Source organism: Dasypus novemcinctus, chromosome 7 (genome assembly GCF_030445035.2).
Source record: "Dasypus novemcinctus isolate mDasNov1 chromosome 7, mDasNov1.1.hap2, whole genome shotgun sequence".
Classification (NCBI taxonomy): Eukaryota; Metazoa; Chordata; class Mammalia; order Cingulata; family Dasypodidae; genus Dasypus; species Dasypus novemcinctus.
This window is the reverse complement of record NC_080679.1, coordinates 49,767,472-49,784,903: the sequence shown is the minus strand read 5'-3', so window position 1 is coordinate 49,784,903 and position 17,432 is coordinate 49,767,472. Positions and strand designations below refer to the sequence as shown.

The window sequence follows — 17,432 nt, the reverse complement described above, 5'->3', positions numbered from 1 at the left end:
CTTTCCCCATGTCCCCGGTCCCTGGTGACACTGAGGTTGTTGTTTGAGCCTGTGCCCTTGGGAGGAAGCTCAGATTTGTCCATATTAATCAATGCTGCTCATTGGCTTCAGATAAAACTTTCACCTAATAAATTAACCCATGTAATTTACTATGCTGGAACTTGGAATAAGTTCCTCGGGGTCTGGAAGTCAAATGAAAAATTTCTCCTTCTCTCTGCCTTTGGCTGAGTCACTCTCCAACTGGAGTATGATACTGGGCTCTCCTACAGGTTCATAGGTGACATAGCTGCCTTTGTTCTTGTACAGGTAAAAGAATATCAAGGTCACAACTGAGAGTAGTTAAGGAAGACCATGGTGATAACTGCAATGAGTGCTGTGGTGGCTTCAGCTTCTGGGGACAGGGACTTAGTGGTCTGCAGCATTGGGGTAGTCATTAGTTCTTCCCCTTTGGGGGAAGGCATGCTTGGGAGGTTTGTCATTATGGCCAGTGGATGACCCACCAACTTGAGGAAGGAGCAGACCTTTCCAGTCCGATGGGCTTCCAGGGTAAGGCCCAGCAATACACAATGCTTCCTTTTGAACTCACTGGGGGCGGGATCTGCAGCGATTCATGCAAGTCAGGAAAGGCAGACAGAGCTCAGAGGAGGAAACACCAAGCTGGAGGAAGACTCAGAGAGACCAGCAGAGTTGGCTTCAGAGGACAGCTGGGAGTAGAGGTGAATAGGTCTCCCACCATTTTTAATGCTCTATTTTCTTGATTTGCTCAGTTACTGCAACCCTTTAACTGTTTTCCAGAATTTTGAGAAAGATGGCTCTGGCAGTTTTTGGTAGCTGTTCAATGATTCTGTGGGGGAACATTACCCTGAAGCATCTTACACTGCCATCTTGGTCCCATATTCCACAAATAAACTTGATACCATGCCCCAAGCCCCATGGGAATGAGTGTTATTTTGCTTTAATTTTTACCTTTTAACTAAGCCTCAGTAAGTCTTTTATGTGTATTCAATATTGTTTCATCATTAACTTTCCTCTGTTATCAGTTATCCTTTGTAAAAAAAAAAAAATTAGTTAATTTATACCTTAAAGAATTTCCCTAAAGCCAGATAATCCAGTCCATCAGAGCAGTTGAAAACAACACATTGCTTAGCTACAGCTTTTGCCAAATCTTTGGTAGTTTCAGTCTTTCCAGTGCCAGCTGGACCCTCAGGCGCTCCTCCAAGGTGCAAGTGAAGGGCTCCAAATAAGGTTCTAAAATATAAGAAATAAACAGTTTTGGTAGAATAATGTGATTTTTCCATGCATATAGCAAAAAGAGGAAAAGTTAACTGAGAACCCTATTTGCCTCCTAACTCTTTAGTAATTTCTTCTTTCCCACCTATCTCTGAAGATCTCTGTCAATTCATTACTTCATCTTTTATTATATTTTATTTCTGAATAGCTGTTTACATGACAAATTCATAACAAATTCACTTTTGAAATTTATTGCTGAATTCCAGTCAATATGGAAAACTGAGGTAATACTGAATAACCTAGGACCCTTACTACAAGCATATGGCAATGCTTCATAATATAAAACAAATAATAACTTTAAAAATACACAGCTGGGAGCAGATGTGGCTCAAGCAGTTGAGTGCCTGCCTCCCACAGGTGAGGTCCTGGGTTCAGGTCCCAGTGCCTCCTAAAGAAGATGAACAAACAACCAGCAGACATTGAGAGAAAACAGTGAGCAGACAATGAGCAAAAACAATGAGCAGGCAAATAGTAAAAAAAAAAAAAACCCAAAAAACAACAAGCAGACAACAAGCAAGACAATGAGCAAATAATAAACAGACAACAAGCAAAAACAAAAACAAGCAGGAAATAGATGTGGCACAAGCAGCTGAGCACCCACTTCCCACATGGGAGGCCCCGGTTTTGGTTCCCAGTGCCTCCTAAAAAAGACTAACAAACAGACAATGAGAAAAATAAAACAAAACAAAACAATGAGCAGATGACCAACAAATAGATGAAGTAGCCATCTCAGAAGGAAAGGGAAATCACCAATGAAGAAGGAATTCAAAGTTGGAGAAGCAATTAGTCACAAAAGCAGCAGAGGTGTATATAGTTTGGGGATCTGGGTATAAACTCAAGTTTATTTACGTCTACGTAAAAACAGAAAATGAATCCTCAGAACTGAGGGCAAAATGGGGAGCTGGAATGGAGCCACCTATAAAACCTAGAAGCCTTGAAAGGCTGCCTTCTCTCTAAATGGGAAGTAAAATTACTCCAGCATCTGACTAGAGAGACACAAAAAAGAGCCAGCTACAGAAGAGACAAGGAAGTTTACACTTCATATAGGACTCAATGAAAAGACTACCTAATTTATGGCAGTGGGGTTCAAATTTCCATTACCATGGGGCAAAAGGACCCATGCTGAATAATAAACATTAAAATTTTGTCCTATACCAGAGGAACCCTTAGACTTCTCTTCAGAGTTAAATGTGAAACTGTGTCAAAGGAACACCTCTATAATTAAGAACATGCAAGGCTACATGGAGAAACAACCCCTACAAAAATGAGTTCACAATTAAATACGATGGACTACATCAGGAAAGTAAACTAGAGAGAGAGTGGGTAAGAAGAGGGAGAGAGGGGATGGGAAAAAATAGGGGGAGAGGGAGTGAAAAAGAGATGGAGATAGAGAAGGTACGAGTCAAACTTATAATGCAAATGCAGAGGGACACAATTACTACATACATGGCATCCTGCCCTCTGGAATCCTGGTGATCTGTTAAATGGAATTTTAATAAAAAGTAAGAAGCACCAGAAAACTGTGAGGAAAAGGATAAGAAACCAATTTTGTCAGAGACAACTTAAAATTCTAGAAATAAAAAGTATATTTATTGAACTTTCAAAAATTCAGTGAACCTACTGATTAATAAATATGGTTGTAGACGTTAATGTCAATTGAAAGAAAACTAGAGAATAATCTAGGGACTGTAGAACATAGTGATTTCTGTGGTGGATGAAGACTGTGGTTAATAGAATAAATATAAGTATGTTCTTCTTTTACAAAGTGTTAAGAATATGGTAATACACAGAAAATTACAACTAATGTAACTTATGGATGATAGTTAACAGAAATATTGTAATATTTTTTACAGCAATGTCAAAGATACTTCAATTCTAAGGAACAACAATGAGGGGTATGGGATTTTTCTTTTTGAAGTAATGAAAGTATTCTAAAATTGACTTAAGTGATGATAGCACAACTCTGTGATGAAAACAAGAGCCACTGAGTATACACTTTGAATGGACTGTACAAAGCATGGGACTGTATATCACAGTAAATCCTATGGTAGAAGAAGAACCATGGTTAACAAATAATTATGAGAATATTCTGTCATGAACTATAACAAATATATAATACTAATACAGAATGTTAATAATTGGGTGGGTTGAGGGAAAACACACCAAATGTAAGACATGGGCTATAGTTAGTAGTAATATTTTGACAATGCTTTCATAGTTTGTGACAAATGTTTCACAAAAATGCAAGGTATTGGCTGGTGGTGGGGTGATGTATGGGAACATGTATGGTGATATGCATGCTTGTTTTGTAAGTTCACAACCTTTACTATGCACTTACTGTTTATGTATGTTCATGTATGAATGATATCCTTCAATTAAAAAACTCAGTGAACAAGTTAAATAGCAGATTAGACATAAGGAAACAGAATTGTGAAGTGAAAGATAAATACAAACGTGAAGAAAGGACCCAGAGATATAACAAAGTTAGAATGTAAAAGAAATTAAAAGCCAGGAGAGAGAAGGGAGAGAATGGAGAAGAGGCAAAATTTCAAAGGCAATGCTGAGAGTTTTTCGGAATTGAAGGAAAACATGAATTGAAGAAGTCCCAAGTAGGATACATAAACACTTATCCACAAGTAGTGATATTATAGTGAACATCAACAATAGAGAGAAAATCTTAAAAGTTACAGCAGAGGAAAGAATTACCTATAAAGGAAAGATAATTAGAACAACAGACTTCTCAATCAGTAGCAATGGGTGCCAGAGAATACTATATTTGAAGAGCTGAAGGAAAATTACTGTTAATTTAAAATTCTATATCTAGCTAAACTATCATTTAACAATTAAGCAAAGACCAAAGACAGGGGGACTTTTTAGACAATGACAGGAAGAGTAGGATCTCAATGCAACAATTACTAAAAGATTTTGCCTAGTAAGAAGAAAATTAAACCAGAAACAAGGTAAAATAAGAGTAAGGTAAGTAAAGAAAATGATAAGATTTTGGCTAAATCTAAATGAATATTAGCTGTAAAAATTATGTAACAGTATATTAAATGGTACTTTCTGTCTCAGAATTTTCACTAAATTCTCCAAGCTGAGAAAATTAATACCAGCTCATTTTATCTTATAGTTGGTGACAATGATTTAGCATATCACCTACAGTCAGGGCATAAATAAACATTAGGAAGATAGTAAATGGTAGGCCAGTAGTGAGGATTTCTTTGGAAAGAGTTGTGGTGTGTTGTTCATGTCCCCTTCCTCTGCAAGGACGAAGAAAAAGAAACACTGTCCCTTCTCTCAAGCTAAGTGTGCATATGCGGGAAACCATGAAGAGTGAGGCAAAACACCCATGAAAACGAATTCTAGAAAATCCAGTGTTTCAGTGGAAGGAATAGGATGACTCAAAGGATCCTAAAGAAGAATCCAGTTTCAAGAAGAAAGGGGTGATGATGGAGGGAGACGGACAATGTCAAAAACAAGAGTGAGTTCGAGTAAGTTAACAAATATTTCTTCTGAATATGGCAAAAGCAGTTTCCATTGAGCAACAGGAACAAAAATCAGATTGCAGTGATCAAAGTAAATGTAATATTTGAAATGGGAGGCAGGGAATATAGTCTTTTCTTCAGGGAACTTTGGATGATAATGGAAGGATAATACTAGAGGGGCTGGATGGAGACACAAATGAAGGGCTTTCTTTGTGTTTAAGTTTGAGAGATACTTGAAAGCACTTATAGCATCTGAGCTGAGAGGAAGAAGCCAGCAGAAAAAGAGAAATTAAAGATAAAGTTAAGAAGAGAATATAAGGTTTTAGGAAAAAATAACAGGATAAATTTACAGTGTGGAAGATAATTTAATACTTTTTAAGGAATCCATGGTCTAGTGGTGAGGGAAAGTCATTTCTAACAGATCCTTAAATTAATGGGTTTACCTGTAACATCTATCAGTGAGTGGAGTAATAACCAGCCTAGGGGAATTTCCCAGATATTCATATCCGTATCGCAAACCAGCATTGATCATCTTTGTTTCCAAATGCTTTTCCTAAGATTAATCAGATAAGCTGAAGTTAGTTTAAGCAATAAAATGTAAAATATTATGAAATCTAAAGCTCTGAATTAAATAGTAACCATGATTTAGACAACATCTCTAAAATTCATTCTTCAGATATCATTTGATTGAGTAGGAGTCAATATCTTATTTCCTTGGATAAGTTTCTGAAGTTACTGGTTTCAATTTTTACCATAGAAATAACTTAGGAAACTATATTTATTCCCTCTCTCTCCTATATCTTCAGTCATTTTGTTTTCACTCTAGAGTGGTGACAGATGAGGAAAACTGATCCTGAAGAATACTGCTGGTAAGGAGAGGATCTGCATTTGAGGAACTGATCCCATAGTATGAGATCCTAACCACTATACACCCTGCCCCTCATGTGTTTCCTGGGTGCTCATTCTTGTCCCTCCACTCCTCCCCTCCCACACATTCCAAGCCTGCCATGAAAGCATGTATCGCGTGAGCTTTCAAATCTGTACCTCCAGCCATCAGCTCTCTCTGCCCACACTCAAGAGGCCCCTCCTTGCCCACCACACTAACTGCTCCTGCTCCTCCTGCCTTTCTGACCATGAGTGCCATCCCCATCCACTCAGATGCTGTGATAACCTTCCTTCCAGACCACTTTTCTGCCTCTTTCAACTCATCGGCAAAAGGAAACTTGAATGACTAAATAAGACTAAAACAGTCTGCTTCATATATTCTTCAGGGGCATCAGGAATCTGAAACACAATTTTGTGTGTGTGCCCATATATGTATATGTATTCCTACATAACTATACAAATGGGTATAGAAATATAGAGATATAGATATAGATGGTATAGAAGCAGTAATTGGCTGCTTTAACCTTTAGTCAGAAGAATGCTTGTTTGGGTATCATCTGCCATCAGCAAAAAAATATCTTACACTGCTGATACTATTTCCCATGTGAGCAAGCAAGCACAAATTAAAAAGCTTTGAGCTGAAATTGCTGAGTAATAACATTCAGTGATATCACTTACCCGCCAATAGTACCTAAGCTGACTTAACCATTCAAAGTCAGTATCATCACTAACTTTCTTTTTTACAAGTGATGTGAGGACATCTCTAGCATGGACATCCAATACCACAAGGGCTCCAAGAGTAACACGATTCTGCTTGGATAATTTGCCACGGACCAAGGTGACAATATCATCAATTTGTTTGTTACATATCTCTAAGTAATTTTCAAGAGCCTGAAAAAAAAAAAAGATATGATTACTCAATGTGATCAGAATAATTTTGAACAGAAACCTTTTGAACAAGAATGTATACAAAATATTCTCTATGTTTTTATCATAATTTTCCATGTGACATAATTTTAAATTTTAACTTACTTAATTTTAAAAAATTTATTTAATTTTTAAATAATTTTTCTGACTACAAAGGTGTTACGTGAACAAGTTCTATCTGGCTAAGCATGGGTACCCAGCATCTTTTTACCCAGCATCTTTTTACCCAACATTTTTTCCTTTAGGGAATCACCCTTTCTCTACTTTACGTGATTCTGTTAGGGCCGACATTCGTGTTGGGGACTGCAATACAGACTCTGAGAGAAAGGCATGCTTTACACTTGGCAGGTAGACTGCAAAGAGGCTACTTACTGTAAGCCTTCCTCCCCACTACAGAATAAAGCCTGCCGGGGACTGGTAGAGATGACAGCCAGACAATGAAAGAGAAGGGGCAGCAGCACGGAAGCCCTGAGGTCCTGATTCCAACCGATCTTCCTCCCATCCTTTGAATCGCCCAAGGACCCTTGTGAACGCATTCTGGGTTGAGTTTGTGCCACTTGAAATGTAAAGATCATAATACACAAAACATGGAAAGTTTCAGTATATGGTAAGCTAATGCCAGTTCTCTTTTCCGGTGTCTAAATCCAATGAGTTAGTTAAAAAAGAGAAGATGATTTAGAACACAAATTGAATTAGAATAAACGAAACCATATGTGTTTAAGGGAAGTGTCAATATGCTGCAGCAGACTGATGCAGTCGTTTTCTCCACTATAATATTTATTAAGTATTTTATACTGAGGAGTTTATTTAATTCCTTTAGGACCAGTTAAGTGGCAACAATGAAACTGAAAATGAGGATTTCCAAGAATAAAGGAAAAACTTAAAGGGCAGAATTGGGGACTGCAAATTGTTTCTCTAAAGGGCATTTTTCTTCTTTGAAATATTTTATCTTAATTTTTTTAAAGATAGCACTCTTTCAAAGGCTTAGTGCTTGAACACTCATTTATATTATCTATGTGATTAATTTGCTATGGATTTGTTTCTTTAAGGAGTGAAAAATAAACTTCTGTCCCCTCCACTATGTTTAAATAACCATACATGTTTAAATTCTTGGAGCCAATTAGTGAATTTAAGTATACTGAGTAGATAAATTATTAAACCAGTTCCGATCCTAGGAACAGAAGCTGTTCCAGTCAGTTCATCTCAGTTTCTTTATCAGTAAAAGTAAGCATCTCTAAGAGCCTTACCCAATTCTAATACTCTAGTTCAAGACAAAACGTAAAATAAAAATTTAACATTTGGACTTGACAGAGCAAAGTATATGTCTATAAGAATTTATTACTATTTACACTAGCAAATGTATTTTTCTACATGAGAGAAAGATTTAGAAATGAAATTTAGCTTCAAACTACGATAAACTGAGTTCTTTAGGAAGTATGTTATATAAATCAATGAGAATTCAAATTAGCTAAAGTTTAAAAAGTCATGTTATTGATAGTATTTGTTATAATTAACTCCCTTTAAATTTCTCTTGAATTACTCTTTAATGAATATATGCAAGAAAAGGCTAAGTCATTCTGTACAGTGAACTAATTAATGAGCCCTAGGGTAACCAAAACAATATTAAGCCAAAATAAACCTTCTCTGGGATCAAATATTTTAGTCATACCTAGATTCTTTTACATATACAATGACAGACTGACTCAATTACATTAATATTTACAATAGCCCATGGTCTGTGAGAACAGTGAGTCTTTATTTTGTAGCACCTGTAATGCCTCACACAGACTAGTTCCGCAATCAATATTCACTGGAAAAATAAATGAAAACACAGACCCTGAAGTTAACAGGCTTTCTAAGAGTTTGACAGTATAACACGGAACTATTATAGCAGCAAGCTCCAAACAACTTGAAATGTTTGCGGAGAATGGAAGTGCCCAACCTTTTATGAGGTTGCTAAGAGTGTTACCTCAGGCAGCTCAACCACAGTCATTGGTTTCAAATGTGCATTACATATTAATTGGCGGGGGAGGGAATCACCAACACATAGAATACTAAAACATATACTAACTTCCCATGATAGGACCACGTGCATATTTTATTTAAATCACCAATACTACTGAATACTAAAACATGTACCAGCCCCTCATGATACTGCTGCAGAACTTGAATGGCATAATATGGTTGAAATATGGACAAGTACACAGGTAGTTTATGGATGTCAGGTTGAAACAGGGAAATTACAAACATGAAAAAGAAAGAAATTAGTTGCTTTGACACATGAAAAACATTATTTGAAAACATGGAACAGTTACGGAAGTACCATGAAATGGAAGAAGGTAATACAGCAAGCAACAATAACAAAGGAGCAGCTTGCTACGTCTTGCTAAGCTAAAGCTTCAAAAGCATCTGAGTCTATGAAGCTGAATCACCCTAGAGCAGCAGTCATTCAAGGGAAAGGCACAGGTTCTCATTTTGGCATTCTCAGTGATTGGCAGCATACCTACATCACATTATGTGAAAGAAAAGAATAGATTAATAAATTAGTAGGTAAACAACTCCTCCCTAATATCAGTGCATACTGTTGTAATACACACCCCCCAAAAAGTATTGTATATGAATGCAATGTGATAAGAACTACCAGTTAGTAGCTTTGAGCAGAGGACTCACTGAAATGAGAGTGACCTAAATTGCATGTTTCCTGTGAATCAAATTACGCTTATGAGATAAGAGGAAGAGATACAACTGTAGTTTACACTTAAATTCTCTGCCTCAACTCCTACCTTTCCAGACTGCTTGGAGTAAGACTAGAGAAAAACATGATTTAACAGAGGGTTGGAAGTATGATACACACCCCTTTTGAAAATAAAAGAGAGGAGGGCAAGACTACAATTGAGAATTCTGGAAAGCCTCGGGCATCACTGAAAAAAATGTGGAAGATGCATTACACATTTGCCTACATTTGTGATGTCATTTCCTCCAAACTATTTCTCCACAACAGTGAACGAAATGTTAGTATAATAGTTTGGGGGAAACAAGGAGGGAGATCTCATATTTTCTACACATACACCCTCTTCTGGACTCAGCAGAAAGGAAAGATGCATGTAGGGAGAGACAACTAAGGCCCAGAAGTATGGGGCATACTGCTATTAGCAAAAATCTTATTCCTCAGTGCTCTGTTTCCATTAAGACTTTTCCTGAACATCCCTGACTTTCTGCCCTGTTGGGAAGTGAGAGACCTGTTGGTAAGTTGGAAAGAATTAATAAGCACATGTCACTTAGCCCCTTCCTTTTTGGGATCTGCATGTCTACAGAATATGTGCCCCTCTCAAACTGTTAAAGATAATAATATTGGATTCAATGTCAAGAATATATTAAGAGCTCACGGTTTTACTGCTAGATTCCAATTGACCCATTAATCAACTGAAAATTGATCCTCTTGAAATCCTATCTCAAGGATAGAACTGTTTCATTGAATGTAATTTCTGTTATTAACAACAATCCAATTAATATTAAGTTCAAATATCCAAATATATTGGAATATTTAAGTATTTGATATTACTAGGCATCATTCAAAATATTAATTGTGCATTATTATTCAAAATCCATACACTAAAAAATTTTAAAATATTGAAAACAAGTCAACTGATATCTTGTTTTCATAGGAGTGTTTTACTCAAAGCCTAATATTTACTTCCTCCTGATCTTTATGAGTTTAGGAAGTATCTTAGTCTTGAGATCACCATATTTTTTAAAGGCACGAAAATATATATACTACCAAGATCAAAACTCAAGTAGCCCTAATTTTTATATACTACAAATAATAAAACAGATGTTTTAGACATAAATTTTGATGAACTATTTTGTATACAGTTTTTCCTATATATTTGTTACATGAAATTTTTACTTTCAAAAATCTATAATTTGATTTGCAACATAAATTAAATTTTTGAGTGGACTGTCTTTATTTTTTAGAACAAGTATATTCTGGCAATAGCAACTATTGGAAAAAATCCTGAAAAAATTTACCACTTGTCCCTGTAGAATAGATGTCTCTACTTCTAATGTCCAAAAGGTTTGGGATACACAGAGAACAGTCTGTCCAGGCCATTCCTTTACCCAGTTAATTCGTTCATTATTTGAATAAGCAATAATTGCATCTCCAATAACCTAATTGGGAAAGAAAATACTAGAGATTAATGGTTTCATACTTTACTTGAACAAAGTTATACATTAAGAGCTAAAATCCTAAGCAGATGAACTCACATTAATGAATTTTTTACAATATTCTTAGCCAATTATGAAAGACTCAAACTATAAAATCAGACAATTAAAATTGAAGTTTATTCATATGCCTGTGAGTAAAACAAACATATTACATTGCATTTTATTTTGCTCATACATTATCAATTTGTGTCAACCATATTATATCAAATATTCATTTGACCAGTTATAACCAGATGTATCCTAGATACATTTGACTTGAACAAGTATGAGCAATTTCATTGCAAAACATAAACTCAAATAATTCCAAAATTAAATCCACCAAATTCATAGATAATTATTTTCCTTTAATTTAATTATATGCCCACTCAGCCATGTGCATGTGCATGTGTATATACACACATTCAGGCAAATCATACAAATCCCTCTAAGAGTCATATATTTCACTGCCTCTTAATTCAGTCCAAGTTCATGACCAAGGCAATGATGAAGGGACAGATATATAATTCATCCAGGGAAAGTTGAGTGCTTTTATACTTTATGAACTTTGCTACACATGTTTCAGTGGACAGGCATACCAACTTTTTCTACCAACTATCAAATGGTAAACATTCTAGTCTATTATATGCATCATCTGTGAGGTGATACCCATTTAAATATTTGAATTTCAAAAAACACTGTCAAAAATAGATTTCTCTGAGGAATATATAAAGATGCTTGAGCCCTTCTGGATTTCTAGCCTAATTGGAATATTTATGGAGCTGAACAGAGAGAGACAAAGAGTAGAATGCTGGTAATGGATAATAAATTTTGAAAGGCCAGAAGAAACCACAGAAAGGGTAGGTGAAAATGGGCACCTGAGGAATAGGAGGAATACACAAAAGAATAAGGAAAAGCACAAAAGAACAATGACAAGGAGATGAAGAAAACATCTGTGTTCTAGAAGGATACTGTGGGGAGAGCAAAAGGAAGGCATTAAAATCTAAATTGCAAAAGGGGCTTGGTATATAGTTGGATGAGGAGAAATCTGATCACATAAAGCTCCACAATAGAATATATAATGTAAAATATTATATTTATGAATATCATTAGGCTTATTTGGATAGCAAGCTACAGAAAACCCCATGATAATCCACTAAGATAAAGGTGCAAAGGTGCAAAGAAAATTATTTTTTATTACTTATAAATGACAAAAAATCCACTTGAGACTGGCAATAGTCTTTCAATCACACAAATACTTGTAACATGGTAACACACATTATCCTATTTTTATATCTCTATTTGTAGTATTTCCATTGTATATGCTTGCATATTTCACCAAGGCAACTCTATACATGAACATTTTGAGAAGATATTTTCCTACACAATTCCTTGCCACATGTTAGCAATCTCAAATGACAACCAAAATATTTTTTCTAAAGACTCTGACATACATTAAAAGAATAGTTGAAATAGTATCAGATATGCATAGAATGATGAGTTATCACTGAATACCATATCAATTAACAAGCCATATAACCAAATTCAATGCTGCCAAAATAGTGGTCAAGGTAGAATTCATTTACATTGCTTACAGCCACATAAATGGGAATGCTACTTGGCAATACTTATCAACAGCTATCAAAGCTTATCCCCTTGGTCTAGTGGTCCTATACATGAGGAATTGTCATAAAAATTAATCCAATCATCCACTATAGACTTATTGTGATTCTAACAATGGAAGAAACACCATTGGTGTGGAGGCAGTGACCCATGGATGTTCTGGGGTTAGGGAGAGGGAAAAACAGGTATAATAGGGGGTATTTTTGGGACTTCAGAATTATCCTGAATGACATTACAATGACAGATACAGGTCATTATATATCCAGCCATAACCTACAGCATCGAATGGGAGAGAGTGCAAACTACAATTAAACAATAATCCATACTTAGTGGCAATGCTCCAAAATGTGTTTATCAATTGCAATGAATGTACCACACTGATGAAAGATGGTGCTAATGTGGGAAAATGTGGAAAGTGTGGGGAGCAGGGCATATGGGAATCCCTATATATTCTCTGTAACATTTATGTAATCAAGTATCTTTTTAAAAAAAATTTTAAGGGGAAAAAAATCTAATAAAAAAAGTTATTTGCTTAAGGATATTCATTGTAATATAATTCATAATAGGGATAAATGGGAAACTGTCTAAAAGATTTTACATCCACTAGAAAAATATTATATAGGTAAGTATTAAAACTATAAGAATAGGAAGAAGCATTATTAAGAGACATGATATATATTTAAACACAACATGGGGAGAATCTGAAAAATTAATAGAAACTGTTGTCAGTCAGGACCAAATGCTGTATTTCTTTCCCATTCTTGCCCTGATGTTCCTCTGTCCAATCATGATTTTTATTCTTGATGAAGAACTTGAATGCTTAAGTCCATATTATAGCAAAAAATGAATTTAAATGCTCAATTAATTTGTTTCTTGTCATGCCTTATAATTCTCTAACAAAAATAATTGCAAATGATTAGCTGACAATAATATGCTTTCAGAGTTGTAGAAAATAAGTTTCCATTAATTGTAGTGAGTGTTTATAAATTTCTAACATATTGGTACACACAGAACAAAAGGATTGGCCATAGAAATATACATGTCAAGGAGAATGACGCTTTCAAGGCATATAGACCACAGTGTGTCTAATTAATGATGAAAGTACTAGCATGTGGCTATAAGAAATAAGACAGACACATGACAAAAAACAAATTTTCTGAGGGTATTTTGTCCCACTTTTCAAGTTCATCACTACAAAATTACTATCATAGGCAAATAATTTCTTTACCTTCAAATTATCAATTACATTTGCATTGGTAGCATATGCTTCAATTTCTGTCTAAGTAAGAGTGCATTTATCAAGGCTATATATACAATAGCATTAATACTCTATCCTACTTTACTGACATTAATAATAAATACAGCCAGCTACCTTGTGAATGGAGCTAATCATAACTCTTTCTAACTCAACCAACCACTTTTCCACTTGACCTCTAGCTTTGGCTGTTGAAATGGTCTCTGTGAGTTCCACAACCTCTCCTTCACTACTCTTCATGTGAGTAATGTCAAAAGTCTCTGTAAATTCTACCCTTGCAATTCCTTCAAAACATTTCTTCAAGTGAGGTTGCACCCTGTCGGGAAAAAAAAAATTAAGAGAAATTAACCAAATTAAAGCAATTCCTAAGATATCAATGCTTTTTGTCTACCAACTTCCATTCATTTCATAAATATGTACTATATTCTAGACCCATACTAGGTTCTGCTAGGAATGCAGCACTGAGCAGGAGATAAAAGACACAATCCTTGCCTGCAAGGATTATACAGTGTAGTGGGGTGGGGGTGGGGGGGGGCAGTCATTAATTGAATAATCACAAAAAGATCTGTAAAATTACAAGTATAACAAGAGCTATGGAAGAGAGGGCCATAAGGTTGTTTCCAATACAATGAACTGAAAAGATGGCAAAAGTAATAAAAGTAGCAAACCAAATCCTAACAGATAATATAGTAGTCTGAAAAGCGTACAAAGGCACAAAAGTAGCCATTTCAACTGGTATCTTCAGACTGTTTGTAAATTATGAAGCTGGTTTAGTGCTTTCAATACTTAACAGTTTATCAGTTCAACTGCTTTGAAGGTACCCAACTGTTAGCCTATATAGAAAGGACTCCCTAAACCCTTCATTTTGGGCATGTTACAAATAATCAATTGTATTTATCTTTCAAATGGGCAAAAAAGAAACAGAGGTATAAAAACTCAGATGGAAATAGAGCCTAAATTTGTCTTTTTGTCTAGGTTACTTATTTCCTCCTGCTTTGAAGACAGAAGATACAAAATAAACAAATTTATTTAATAATTATCTATCAAGTGCCTACAACATACCAGATACCTTTCAAAGGATTGGGGAATCAGTACTGGGATAAAAGCAATCAAGAATCTCCGCATTGGGGGGGGGGGGGGGTTGGGGAAAAAATACACCAAATGTAAGATATGGGCTATAATTAGTAGTAATACTTCAACAATACTCTTTCATATTTTGCAACAAACATTCCACAACTATGCAAAGTGTTGAGTATGGGAGTCCTGTATGATGATATGTATGCTTGTTTTTGTAAGTTCACAACTTTTACCATACACTTATGTGCATGTATATATGATATACTTTAATAAAATTTTATAAAAAGAAGAATCTCTGCTATCATGAGCTTATATTCTGTTAGGGGAAGTAAAAGTATACCTAAGTAAATTATAGAGTATGCCAGATGGTAATACGTATGAAAAAGGAAATAAACCAGTGAAGATAAATATGGGAAAGGAACTAGAGAGTGCTGGAAGGGGAGGTCATTTTAAGTAATGGTAGAAAGAGAAAGCCTCTCTGGGTGGCAGATGTTTGAGCAGGTCTTCACTGAGACCAATGGGAGGTAAATGAAGAAGTCTTATGGACAGTTGAGCAAAGAGTATCTCAGGTAAAAAAGCAGGAAGTATAAAGACCCTGAAAGAGGAGGCTGCCCTTTTCACAAGGGATTGAAAAATGGCTGGTAGGCAGAATGAGCAAGAAGACTAGTGGGAGATGGAACTGGAGAGATAATAGGTGACCAAATGTGTAGGTCATTCTAAGCTATTGTGAGGGCACTGGCTTTTATTCTGAATGTGACCACTTCTACAAGAGTGAGGTGCTCTGAAAAATCTGTAAGAGAATACGTATGAAATAAGATCTATTCCGAGGTTTATCATATTTGGAAAAATATCATTCAATGATATTACCTATGTTTCTAGAATTGTTTTAAATTGATAATTGATGTGGTGGTTTGAAACTGTATATATCCCCAGAAAATCATGTTCTTAAAGCCGATCCATTCCTGTGGTTATAAACCTATCATAAGCATCACCTTTTGATGAGATTATTTCAGTTAAGGTGTGGCCCAGGCTGGGTCTTGAGCCTCTTACAGGAGTCCTTTATAAGAGAAAGAAATTCAGACAAAGAAAGAGAAGGCCAAGGAAGCAAGAAGATGAAATCAACAAATCCCAAAAGAGAAGGAAGAGACCAGCAGATGAAATCAGCAAAACCCAGAAGAGAAGAGAGAGACCAGCAGACTCTGTCATGTGCCTTGCCATGTGGCAGAGGAACCAAGGATTGCCAGCAGCTGGTCTTCAGGAAGAAATAATCACCTCGTTGACACCTTGAACTGGACATTCTCACAGCCTCAAAACTGTAAGCTTGTAATCTAATAAATTCCCATTGTTAAAGCCAACCCATTTTATGGTATCTGCTTTCAGCAGCCAAGCAAACTAAAACAACTGAGAATAGTTAAAGCATTCTTGGATAAAAATTATTATAAAATCATAATTATATATAATTATTTTCTGCCTTGTTTCAAAAATTAAGTTTAAGCAGATTAATTTAGTTATGTGTTATACATACAAATTACTTACCGAGTGGGATCTTTAGTTTCTGATAGTATCTCAAGAAGTTCATCATTAGACAAGAAAAAGAATCTGGGGAAGAAGAGACGTTTCTTTTCCAAATATTCATTAAGTCCTTTAAGAATGAGTTCTAAAAGTTCATTACATTTTTTCATCCTTTCCAGCATTCTGTCAATACCTACAACTGTCAAAACATGTTTATTCTAAAAAAAAAAAAGAAAGAAAAAAACTCAACTCAAAAATCAAATATTAACTTTATATTTATCTTACTCTCGCGATTACATGTTTTTAATAAAACAAAAGTTAGGCAAAATTTATGGTATTTAGTTTTAAAAAGTCACCTTGCATATTCTAGATCTAACCTCTTTAATTATGTGAAAGTCATGTTGACTTGATGATCAGCCATGTTGTTCACAATTTCTCATTCTAAATTTGAATGTATGAGAGACAGAAGATGAAGTAGTGAAAGAGAAAGAAGACTGGCTTAACTCACAAGAAGGATAAGGGGAAACAAAATAATAGGAGATATATGCTTTTATCTTTTCTTGAGGAAAAAGTACTCTAAAAAGATAAGTCATCATTATACTTATTATTTTGAATATTGTTTTTACCAATAATAAATTAAAAAGGAACTACATTCAATGTAATAATCTGTATTGATAAGATAACTCTTCTTTGAAAATGGCATAATCCTTCAAAACTGTGGATAAAAAATTAAGGATTTTTGGGGGATGTGAAAGTTTGAGATTATTTATGAATTCCAAAAAGAAAGAATATGTTTGTAAACTGATCTGTTTGTCCGGGCATGATAGTCTTTGATTGTGTTCAATTCAAAGGCTTTACGTATACTTGATTAAACCAAGATTAGGAACTTTGATTCAATCATGTCATTAGTGCACGCAGGATTGAGTTCCTGCCCGCTTGATGGACTGTATAAATGGACGCTGAATCATGAACACAGAAGTAGATACACTGAGAAGACACAGAGGAAGAAAGGCAGCTCCATAGACACAGCAGAGGCCATGGAAAGAGAGATGAATGATGGTTTACAGCTGACCTTGTGAAGAGACCAGGGCAGCTGAGCCAGAGAGAAACAGCCCTGGGAAAAGACATGAGCCCCATGCCAGCCCACAGCTGAGATAGGAAGAAGCTGGACCCAT

General features: G+C 35.5%; 1 protein-coding gene across 1 annotated transcript in view; it reads right to left on the bottom strand.

Annotated features, from left to right (window-relative positions):
- Positions 1-17,432, bottom strand: part of DNAH7 (dynein axonemal heavy chain 7) — a 334,263-nt gene that overhangs the window by 208,703 nt on the left and 108,128 nt on the right. Inside the window, exons 20-25 of the mRNA XM_058300437.1 lie at positions 16,282-16,475; positions 13,786-13,984; positions 10,617-10,757; positions 6,339-6,551; positions 5,219-5,328; positions 1,080-1,248 (exon numbers count right to left, since the gene is read on the bottom strand). Of these exons, the coding sequence (XP_058156420.1) occupies positions 1,080-1,248; positions 5,219-5,328; positions 6,339-6,551; positions 10,617-10,757; positions 13,786-13,984; positions 16,282-16,475 (1,026 nt within the window). The remainder of the gene's footprint in view (positions 1-1,079; positions 1,249-5,218; positions 5,329-6,338; positions 6,552-10,616; positions 10,758-13,785; positions 13,985-16,281; positions 16,476-17,432) is intronic.